This window comes from Panulirus ornatus, chromosome 5 (genome assembly GCF_036320965.1).
Source record: "Panulirus ornatus isolate Po-2019 chromosome 5, ASM3632096v1, whole genome shotgun sequence".
Classification (NCBI taxonomy): Eukaryota; Metazoa; Arthropoda; class Malacostraca; order Decapoda; family Palinuridae; genus Panulirus; species Panulirus ornatus.
This window is the reverse complement of record NC_092228.1, coordinates 40804483-40816919: the sequence shown is the minus strand read 5'-3', so window position 1 is coordinate 40816919 and position 12437 is coordinate 40804483. Positions and strand designations below refer to the sequence as shown.

Sequence of the window (12437 nt, the reverse complement as noted above, 5' to 3'; positions counted from 1 at the left end):
GGTGTTTTGGTCGAGGTGGTGTGCAAAGTGCGAGGGCTAGGGAAAATGATTTGGTAAACAGAGAAGAGGTAGTAAAAGCTTTGCGGAAGATGAAAGCCGGCAAGGCAGCAGGTTTGGATGGTATTGCAGTGGAATTTATTAAAAAAGGGGTGACTGTATTGTTGACTGGTTGGTAAGGTTATTTAATGTATGTATGACTCATGGTGAGGTGCCTGAGGATCGGCGGAATGCGTGCATAGTGCCATTGTACAAAGGCAAAGGGGATAAGAGTGAGTGCTCAAATTACAGAGGTATAAGTTTGTTGAGTATTCCTGGCAAATTATATGGGAGGGTATTGATTGAGAGGGTGAAGGCATGTACAGAGCATCAGATTGGGGAAGAGCAGTGTGGTTTCAGAAGTGGTAGAGGATGTGTGGATCAGGTGTTTGCTTTGAAGAATGTATGTGAGAAATACTTAGAAAAGCAAATGGATTTGTATGTAGCATTTATGGATCTGGAGAAGGCATATGATAGAGTTGATAGAGATGCTCTGTGGAAGGTATTAAGAATATATGGTGTGGAAGGCAAGTTGTTAGAAGCAGTGAAAAGTTTTTATCGAGGATGTAAGGCATGTGTACGTGTAGGAAGAGAGGAAAGTGATTGGTTCTCAGTGAATGTAGGTTTGCGGCAGGGGTGTGTGATGTCTCCATGGTTGTTTAATTTGTTTATGGATGGGGTTGTTAGGGAGGTGAATGCAAGAGTTTTGGAAAGAGGGGCAAGTATGAAGTCTGTTGGGGATGAGAGAGCTTCGGAAGTGAGTCAGTTGTTGTTCGCTGATGATACAGCGCTGGTGGCTGATTCATGTGAGAAACTGCAGAAGCTGGTGACTGAGTTTGGTAAAGTGTGTGAAAGAAGAAAGTTAAGAGTAAATGTGAATAAGAGCAAGGTTATTAGGTACAGTAGGGTTGAGGGTCAAGTCAATTGAGAGGTGAGTTTGAATGGAGAAAAACTGGAGGAAGTGAAGTGTTTTAGATATCTGGGAGTGGATCTGGCAGCGGATGGAAACATGGAAGCGGAAGTGGATCATAGGGTGGGAGAGGGGGCGAAAATTCTGGGAGCCTTGAAGAATGTGTGGAAGTCGAGAACATTATCTCGGAAAGCAAAAATGGGTATGTTTGAAGGAATAGTGGTTCCAACAATGTTGTATGGTTGCGAGGCGTGGACTATGGATAGAGTTGTGCGCAGGAGGATGGATGTGCTGGAAATGAGATGTTTGAGGACAATGTGTGGTGTGAGGTGGTTTGATCGAGTAAGTAACGTAAGGGTAAGAGAGATGTGTGGAAATAAAAAGAGCGTGGTTGAGAGAGCAGAAGAGGGTGTTTTGAAATGGTTTGGTCACATGGAGACAATGAGTGAGGAAAGATTGACCAAGAGGATATATGTGTCGGAGGTGGAGGGAACGAGGAGAAGAGGGAGACCAAATTGGAGGTGGAAAGATGGAGTGAAAAAGATTTTGTGTGATCGGGGCCTGAACATGCAGGAGGGTGAAAGGAGGGCAAGGAATAGAGTGAATTGGAGCGATGTGGTATACCGGGGTTGACGTGCTGTCAGTGGATTGAATCAAGGCATGTGAAGCGTCTGGGGTAAACCATGGAAAGCTGTGTAGGTGTGTATATTTGCGTGTGTGGACGTATGTATATACATGTGTATGGGGGTGGGTTGGGCCATTTCTTTCGTCTGTTTCCTTGCGCTACCTCGCAAACGCGGGAGACAGCGGGGGGAAAAAAAAAAAAAAAAAAAAAAAATGTATATGTGCGTGTGTGGGCGTTTATGTATATACATTTGTATGTGGGTGGGTTGGGCCATTTGCCTGTTTCCTTGCTCTACCTCACTAATGTGGGAGACAGTGACTAAGTATAATAAGAAAAACAAAGTATATATATACTGGGGTCGATGTGCTGTCAATGGATTGAACCAGGGCATGAAAAGTGTCAGGGGTAAACCATGGAAAGTTTTGTGGGGCCTGGATGTGGAAATAGAGCAGTGGTATCGGTACTTTATACATGACAGCTAGAGACTGAGTGTGAACAAATGTGGCCTTTGTTGCCTTTCCTAGTGCTACCTCGAGCGTGTGCGAGGGGAGAGGGACAGGAATGAATAAAGACAACAAGCATGAGTTATGTACATGTGTATTTACGTGTATGTCTGTGTATGTATATATGTATACATTGAAATGTATAGGTAAATATATGTATGTGCATGTGCGAATGTGTATGTATGTGTATGTGGGTGGGTTGGGCCATCCTTTCGTCTGTTTCCTTACACTACCTCGCTAACGCGGGAGACAGTGACAAAGTGTAATAAAGTATACAAAATAATATATATATACAAATAACAATAATAATTATAATAATAATAATAATAATAATAATAATAATGAACATATTCTTTATGATTAACTGCTTTTCCTGCCATACCAAGACAGCATCTGAGGCAAACAAAAAAACTGCCTCAATCACATGCATCCACTCTTTAACTGTCAAGTATAATGCACTGATACCAAAGCCTACCTTCCACAGTTTAGCTCTACAGACTTTTATATGGTTTATCTTAACCACTTCACGTCCTCATTCCTAATAATAATAATAATAATAATTTCTGTTTGTACGAGGGGAGAGGGAAGAGAAATACTGTCAATGGACATATGGAGCAGTCATAAACCATGGAAAGGCTATGAGACTTAGTCATGGATGATCAGTTCCACCATGGAAAGGCTATGAGACTTAGTCATGGATGATCAGTTCTTTTTCATTACACCATATATTACAGCTTAAGAATGGACTCATGCAGGACCATTATTCATATATAACTGTTCCATTTTGTACAGGTGGGAGAAGCATTTGGGTATGAAAAAAGGTTTTTATAATTACTCACCACTATTACATTAACGAGGTAGAATTAGCAATGGAGCCTTTCACAAAAAAATCCTCTCTTTGCTCCTCCATATGTTCCAGCTTACAGAAAACAATGACAGATGAGGGAGAATTTCCAGCATCCCTGTTCCTACTTCTCTAAGTCACCTTCTACTGCATGCAAAAGATACATGGGAAACATTTTCTCCACATCTCCTCCATTCAATAACAATAACAAAAATTACTTCTGGCAACCAAAATAAATGTTACATTAGCAAATTAAGCAACCATAAAACATTTTTACCCTCCTCCTGTGTGGAATGCACCTACAAAGCTACAGGATCCCCATGAAAGAGGTTTTGGGATCATGTTGCTACCATCATCACTTTATTCCTAATTCCAAGGGGGGTGGATCTACTACATATACACCCCCAAACAACACTCACACATTCCCTCAACCCAAGGCCAGAGTGTGAAAAAGATATATGGACTACCATACTTGTAAAGTGCTTCTTATTTTTCTTTCACTCTGCATACTAAGGTAATGCAAAAACGAGACCAAAATATCCACTAAAACTAACTCTGGGCTAGAATGTAAATACGGACACACATTCAGATTGGCAGTTTAGTTCCACTTTCAAAAGTTAATTGAGGATCAGTGAGTTACTTAACCAAGTCATCATATCTACAATAATAGAATAATAAAAAAAACTAAGATTAGAGGTCTATTACATAATGATATTTCCTTTAGCTCCAACTTCAACCTCAAGCGCAAAGTGAAAAGATTATTAGTTTACTTTCTTAAGATGACATAACTAAGCAAAACATGCAATGACAAACTATAATTTTGGAAATAAATAAGGTGGGGGAGGGGGCGAAAATTCTGGGAGCCTTGAAGAATGTGTGGAAGTCGAGAACATTATCTCGGAAAGCAAAAATGGGTATGTTTGAAGGAATAGAGGTTCCAACAATGTTGTATGGTTGCGAGGCGTGGGCTATGGATAGAGTTGTGCGCAGGAGGATGGATGTGCTGGAAATGAGATGTTTGAGGACAATGTGTGGTGTGAGGTGGTTTGATCGAGTAAGTAACGTAAGGGTAAGAGAGATGTGTGGAAATAAAAAGAGCGTGGTTGAGAGAGCAGAAGAGGGTGTTTTGAAATGGTTTGGGCACATGGAGAGAATGAGTGAGGAAAGATTGACCAAGAGGATATATGTGTCGGAGGTGGAGGGAACGAGGAGAAGAGGGAGACCAAATTGGAGGTGGAAAGATGGAGTGAAAAAGATTTTGTGTGATCGGGGCCTGAACATGCAGGAGGGTGAAAGGAGGGCAAGGAATAGAGTGAATTGGAGCGTTGTGGTGTACCGGGGTTGACGTGCTGTCAGTGGATTGAATCAGGGCATGTGAAGCGTCTGGGGTAAACCATGGAAAGCTGTGTAGGTATGTATATTTGCGTGTGTGGCCGTATGTATATACATGTGTACAGGGGTGGGTTGGGCCATTTCTTTCATCTGTTTCCTTGCGCTACCTCACAAACGCGGGAGACAGCGAAAAAAAAAAAAAAAAATAAAGATGTGTGAATACAAAAAGTTTTGGCTCAACATTAAATATGATCTCAGAATAGAAAAAATTAATAATCTAATCAAAATTGGTCATGTTCCAAAAAGATTTACCATAACCTACAAACAGAGACAAAAACTCTTACTGTACACATGGATGTACAAAGACAAGTTTCTAATGAACCTGTGCTTAAGATCAATAACACATCTCAATATGTATGATAAAATTCAAAGTTTTTAGGGAAATCTAGTGATACCAAAGACTGCGATTTACACAAATTCCTATCTACAGTCTTATCATTCTTCAAAATAATCTTGTCTAATTTGACCAGGGCCTACCATAAAACACAGAATTTACATATACAATATTGTATGTGGACATTAGTAGAGCTTACCTTATTTAACTCTTCTATTCTTCTAATTTGATATGGTGAAGTGGATGACGTTTCAAAATATACATAATCTGAAAAAGAAAACCAAGCTTTAGTACAAATGTTAAAGGTTAATAAACTAAACATATTATCCAATTACTCTAGTGAGCTTCCTTATTGTATCATGTCTGCCAATGTTTAATCACAAGTAAAGCTGTAATGATAATTCTGTTGTTGTAGCTGCTACTTCCTCATTACAGAATGCCCTAGAAAAGGGCTAGCTACAAAGCCACTTAAAATCCAAGCACTAGCTGTAAATAATTACTGCAACTAATCAGTCATAATATGAGTACATTATATCCCAAATGAGTATCGTACTCTCAAAAGAGTAAGCTTGTGTTCAACATCAGAATCCCTTTTAGGGGGTTCCCATTGCTCAAAGCTGTGCTACATGTAGAAACAAGGTAGATATTAGATTATTTGGTTTGACTCAACTGTGGTCACCAGCTTCTAGAGCAAAAAAAGAACAAACGTCAACTAATGTAAAACCAACTCTGCCATTCAGCTCCAAATATTATGTTACACTTAACAGCCAGTTGCCTGCCATCAACCAACATCAGCAACTCTTTAACACTTCCTCAAAAATTGATCTCGGAGCACTAGTAAGTACTGCTGGATATCTGTGGTCCATCAGCTTTGCAATCATGTAAAGCTGTGACTACAACAGGCTAGCATAATGGTTGAGTATGAAAATACACAAAGATCACTTAAATTTAGGCCATAAAATGATTTTCATAAATTGAAAATATTCTGGAATCATAGAAAACAACGAGACTGTACTGTGGACAGCAGATGAGAAAAATGAATAATGATATTCATATAAATTTCACAAAAATAGGTTCCTGATCTACCTCCACAGTTTGATCTTAGACCTGTGTCACTACGACTTTGGAGTAAGGCTGTTGTAGGCTGCAACCCAAAGAACCACATAAACTCTGTAGCCCAGCTAATGAGATACTGTGTAGATAGCTGCCAAATGTGCTTTTCAAATTCTAATCTAATGGTGCCAGTAGTAAGCCAAGTTTTACACTCTACATGTCTTCAATGTCATCACATTCACAGTATCTTAAGCAATTTTATAGACTTCCATACTAAACTTGCCAATAAGGAACAAGAGCATAAGATGTCTTCTTGTTAACCAATGCAGATATTAAGATGCATTATTGTAAACAAAAATGTTTCTGTATGAATTAAAGTGCATACGCTACTTCAAACATCGTTATAAGTTCTATATTATAATCTTCCCATTCTAAAATTTCTGGGATTTACATTACCAAAACTTTCTTTCTTTCATACTATTTGCCATTTCCCGCATTAACGAGGTAGCGTTAAGAACAGAGGACTGGGCCTTTGAGGGAATATCCTCATCTGGCCCCCCTCTATGTTCCTTCTTTGAGAAAAAAAAAAAAAAAGAGGGGAGGATTTCCAGCCCCCCGCTCCCTTCCCTTTTAGTCGCCTTCTACGACACGCAGGGAATACGTGGGAAGTATTCTTTCTCCCCTATCCCCAGGGATAATCACCAAAACTATTGACATAAAATAGTGCTTCTGTGAGCATGTGCCATTACATTAGAAAATTCCAAGAATTTACATTATGGAAATAAAATAATCCTAAATACATATGCCATCATATTTTCACATGATAAAATTTTAATTCTGACAAATACATCTAGCCTTATGTATTTCCCAAAAGAACAAAAATTACATGGATGTTAAACAAGTTTAAAGATACTGATAAAGAGTAAAGATATGTAATTTACATATAGTACCATCACAACATGCTTTTAGTCCTGACTGATGTAATCTGACTAACAGCTGTACGATCATCACTGAAGACCCCTGACATTAGCAAAACCCCAATCCTATATCTTACTTCCTGTCTCCAAGTATCTATTTCCAACACTCTTGACATCATTACCCACGAAGTCCACTCTGTTATATATGCAACTGTAACACAATTCATTGTCCCACACTGTTTTGTATCCATTACAATCACTGTGTAGGATTTACTAAGTTTCTTCGAATAGTAAATCTCATTTTGCCTTACAGGATTGAAATAAATGATATAACAAAAAGCTAGCTCCTGTCTATACCACTCCATGGCAAAAAAAAAAAAAAAAAAAAAAAAAAAAAAAAAAAAAAAAAAATCATAAGTAATTTGCCTACCAATCAAATAGCTCTATAAGTTTACACCTAGTTTCAGTGGAGGCAAAGAAAGGAAAATGAATATAAAACCATTAAGCAAATACATTCAAAGTCACATCATCAATCAGCATATGTATATGGAGGAAAGAGCCAAGAAAAGGAAGAAAAATAAATCATTCTAAAACTACACTCCATATTGGCACTCTCTAAACAAAGGAAGGTTCATACACAGACTGGTTCCTTCAAGGTGTACCAGACCAGCCAGATCATGTAACATACATAGATATGAGACCTGTATGACAGACCAAACCTTCAGAGGGGCAACAAAGCTTCAGGTCACAATGCAAGAGGAAAGTCCTAAAAATGAACAAAAGTAGAGTAAAAGGACAAAGCCCAAAAAATGAACATAAAAAGACTAGAGTACAAATTGTAAAAGGTAAGATTAAATATCAAAAATTTCTACCAAATACAGATACATTAGGTCTCTGTTTACTGAAGAGCTTTTAAGAGATCAAACAAAGCTGAACCAAACCTAACTTTAGAAAAATCTGTAAAGTTACTAATACTTTCTAATCTCCTTCCCAGGAAGTCCCTTCTATCATAAAGCTCCTGGAATGTTCAGGAAGCTGGCCACATCCACCAGTCAGGACCACATTTCATAAAGTGTAGTCATGCTGTAAGTTCATCTATGTGCAAGAAGTACTGGACAACCAAGGTATTGGTGTTCCATGTCTTCATTATGGTGGGTGCATCAGGGGAATGGAGGGTCTTGGGATATGTTGAAACAGGGTTTGTAGTGTTGTAAGGATGGATAATACTCTGAGCATAAAGAGGAAAGTCTGACTTTATGTTTGTCTGGGGAGTGTGGCTTCTGACAAGCATATGTCTGGTGAACTGGAGTGTGAGTGAGTCGAGACGGCAATTAATTAGTGCTTACTGGGCTATTTCAGCGTGAATGTGTTGTCTGCTATATTTGTTGAGGGTGGGGGATCTATGCGTAAACGCTGCAGTGATGTGATGCTCAGGTGAGCTTTTAATTTCTACTAAGGAGTTGGTGAGTAGTTATGGCACGGTTTGGCCAGGATGGGTCTAGTGGTATTGGATGGTATCATGTTACTCATACAAAATATATCAACTGTCAATGGACTGAGCCAGGGTATGTGAAACGTCTGGGGTAAACCATGTAAAGGTCTGTGGGGCCTAGATGTGGATAGGGAATTGTGGTTTCGGTGCATTACATATGACAGCTAGACTGAGTGGGAACAAATGTGGCCCTTTTTCTTTTTTTGCCCGTTTCCCTGGTGCTACCTTGCTGAATATATAAGGGCCGACAGTATGAATTATGTACACGTGTATATATGTATATGTCTGTATATATATATATATATATATATATATATATATATATATATATATATATATATATAAATATATATTTTTTGCTTTGTCGGTCTCCCGCGTTTGCGAGGTAGCGCAAGGAAACAGACGAAAGAAATGGCCCAACCCACCCCCATACACATGTATATACATACGTCCACACACGCAAATATACATACCTACACAGCTTTCCATGGTTAACCCCAGACGCTTCACATGCCCTGATTCAACCCACTGACAGCACGTCAATCCCGGTATACCACATCGCTCCAATTCACTCTATTCCTTGCCCTCCTTTCACCCTCCTGCATGTTCAGGCCCCGATCACACAAAATCTTTTTCACTCCATCTTTCCACCTCCAATTTGGTCTCCCACTTCTCCTTGTTCCCTCCACCTCCGACACATATATCCTCTTGGTCAATCTTTCCTCACTCATTCTCTCCATGTGCCCAAACCATTTCAAAACACCCTCTTCCGCTCTCTCAACCACGCTCTTTTTATTTCCACACATCTCTCTCACCCTTACGTTACTTACTCGATCAAACCACCTCACACCACACATTGTCCTCAAACATCTTATTTCCAGCACATCCATCCTCCTGTGCACAACTCTATCCATAGCCCACGCCTCGCAACCATACAACATTGTTGGAACCACTATTCCTTCAAACATACCCATTTTTGCTTTCCGAGATAATGTTCTCGACTTCCACACATTCTTCAAGGCCCCCAGAATTTTCGCCCCCTCCCCCACCCTATGATCCACTTCCGCTTCCATGGTTCCATCCGCTGCCAGATCCACTCCCAGATATCTAAAACACTTTACTTCCTCCAGTTTTTCTCCATTCAAACTTACTTACCTATATATATATATATATATATATATATATATATATATATATATTTATCGAGGATGTAAGGCATGTGTACGTGTAGGAAGAGAGGAAAGTGATTGGTTCTCAGTGAATGTAGGTTTGCGGCAGGGGTGTGTGATGTCTCCATGGTTGTTTAATTTGTTTATGGATGGGGTTGTTAGGGAGGTAAATGCAAGAGTTTTGGAAAGAGGGGCAAGTATGAAGTCTGTTGGGGATGAGAGAGCTTGGGAAGTGAGTCAGTTGTTGTTCGCTGATGATACAGCGCTGGTGGCTGATTCATGTGAGAAACTGCAGAAGCTGGTGACTGAGTTTGGTAAAGTGTGTGGAAGAAGAAAGTTAAGAGTAAATGTGAATAAGAGCAAGGTTATTAGGTACAGTAGGGTTGAGGGTCAAGTCAACTGGGAGGTGAGTTTGAATGGAGAAAAACTGGAGGAAGTGAAGTGTTTTAGATATCTGGGAGTGGATCTGGCAGCGGATGGAACCATGGAAGCGGAAGTGGATCATAGGGTGGGGGAGGGGGCGAAAATTCTGGGGGCCTTGAAGAATGTGTGGAAGTCGAGAACATTATCTCGGAAAGCAAAAATGGGTATGTTTGAAGGAATAGTGGTTCCAACAATGTTGTATGGTTGTGAGGCGTGGGCTATGGATAGAGTTGTGCGCAGGAGGATGGATGTGCTGGAAATGAGATGTTTGAGGACAATGTGTGGTGTGAGGTGGTTTGATCGAGTGAGTAACGTAAGGGTAAGAGAGATGTGTGGAAATAAAAAGAGCGTGGTAGAGAGGCAGAAGAGGGTGTTTGAAGTGGTTTGGGCACATGGAGAGGATGAGTGAGGAAAGATTGACCAAGAAGATATATGTGTCGGAGGTGGAGGGAACGAGGAGAAGAGGGAGACCAAATTGGAGGTGGAAAGATGGAGTGAAAAAGATTTTGTGTGATCGGGGCCTGAGCATGCAGGAGGGTGAAAGGAGGGCAAGGAATAGAGTGAATTGGAGCGATGTGGTATACCGGGGTTGACGTGCTGTCAGTGGATTGAATCAAGGCATGTGAAGCGTCTGGGGTAAACCATGGAAAGATGTGTAGGTATGTATATTTGCGTGTGTGGACGTATGTATATACATGTGTATGGGGGTGGGTTGGGCCATTTCTTTCGTCTGTTTCCTTGCGCTACCTCGCAAACGCGGGAGACAGCGACAAAGTATAATAAAAAAAAAATAAATAAATAAATATATATATATATATATATATATATATATATATATATATATATATATATATATATATATCCCTGGGGATAGGGGATTAAGAATACTTCCCACGTATTCCCTGCGTGTCGTAGAAGGCGACTGAAAGGGGAGGGAGCGAGGGGGCTGGAAATCCTCCCCTCTCGTTTTTTTTTAATTTTCCAAAAGAAGGAACAGAGGGGGCCAGGTGAGGATATTCCAAAAAAGGCCCAGTCCTCTGTTCTTAACGCTACCTCGCTAATGCGGGAAATGGCGAATAGTTTGAAAAAAAAAAAAAAAAAAAAAAAAATATATATATATATATATATATATATATATATATATATATATACGTTGAGATGTATAGGTATGTATATGTGCGTGTGTGGATATATATATATATATATATATATATATATATATATATATATATATATATATATATATATTTTGAAGAATGTGTGGAAGTCGAGAACATTATCTCGGAAAGCAAAAATGGGTATGTTTGAAGGAATAGTGGTTCCAACAATGTTGTATGGTTGCGAGGCGTGGGCTATGGATAGAGTTGTGCGCAGGAGGATGGATGTGCTGGAAATGAGATGTTTGAGGACAATGTGTGGTGTGAGGTGGTTTGATCGAGTAAGTAACGTAAGGGTAAGAGAGATGTGTGGAAATAAAAAGAGCGTGGTTGAGAGAGCAGAAGAGGGTGTTTTGAAATGGTTTGGGCACGTGGAGAGAATGAGTGAGGAAAGATTAACCAAGAGGATATATGTGTCGGAGGTGGAGGGAACGAGGAGAAGTGGGAGACCAAATTGGAGGTGGAAAGATGGAGTGAAAAAGATTTTGTGATCGGGGCCTGAACATGCAGGAGGGTGAAAGGAGGGCAAGGAATAGAGTGAATTGGATCGATGTGGTATACCGGGGTTGACGTGCTGTCGGTGGATTGAATCGGCATGTGAAGCGTCTGGGGTAAACCATGGAAAGCTGTGTAGGTATGTATATTTGCGTGTGTGGACGTATGTATATACATGTGTATGGGGGTGGGTTGGGCCATTTCTTTCGTCTGTTTTCTTGCGCTACCTCGCAAACGCCGGAGACAGCGAAAAAAAAAAAAAAAAAAAAAAAATATATATATATATATATATATATATATATATATATATATATATACATATATATATATATATATATATATATATATATATATATATATATATACATGTGTATGTGGGGGGGTTGGTCCATTCTTTCGTCTGTTTCCTTGTGCTACCTCGCTAACGCGGGAGACAGCGACAAAGTATTCTACTTGATCACCATTTCCTGCATTCACCAGGTAGTCCCAGGAACAGATGAAAAAAGAATGGCCACATTTGCTCACATTCACTCTCTAGCCATCATGTGCAATGTACCTTTCAAGCCTATGATGAAATTACCATAAAGAAGACACAAAGCACTTCCAACTCAATTATCCTGCATCCTCTGTACATAACGCACACAACACATTATGACCTTCGGTCCCAAATGGTGGATGTGGCCAGGCCCAATCAAGAAGTGGGCCATATCCATGGGCAAAGCACAGGTCACAAAGTGTGGTGTTACTATGAGTTTGTTTATGTGGGGACAGTGAAAGGCAACTCATACGAGCAATGGCCAAAATAACTCTTGAACTGAGAAAGGGCAACAACATCACAGCATACAGAGAGGATGGTTATTGAGAGATGTTACCAAGGAAATCAATGATATGGAAAGCTTTAACATGCATATCAATTAGTATGTTATCCAGTAATGCCTGCTGATCATCTCTCCTATCCATATACGTATACTTGTGTATGTCCACATTTTTAAACCAGTCATTCTCAATCGCCAGTCCTTTTTCAGCATACAGTTCTATAAGATGGTCACCATTTCCAGTCATGATACTGAATACCCCATACCCCCTA

At 39.8% G+C, this 12437-nt stretch overlaps 1 protein-coding gene across 17 annotated transcripts in view; it reads right to left on the bottom strand.

Moving 5' to 3' along the window:
* Positions 1-12437, bottom strand: part of MTA1-like (metastasis associated 1-like) — a 129725-nt gene that overhangs the window by 102728 nt on the left and 14560 nt on the right. For all 17 annotated transcript variants that reach the window (XM_071662047.1, XM_071662045.1, XM_071662033.1 and 14 more), the window contains exon 2: positions 4844-4911. In XM_071662047.1, coding sequence (XP_071518148.1) covers positions 4844-4911 — 68 coding nt within the window. The remainder of the gene's footprint in view (positions 1-4843; positions 4912-12437) is intronic.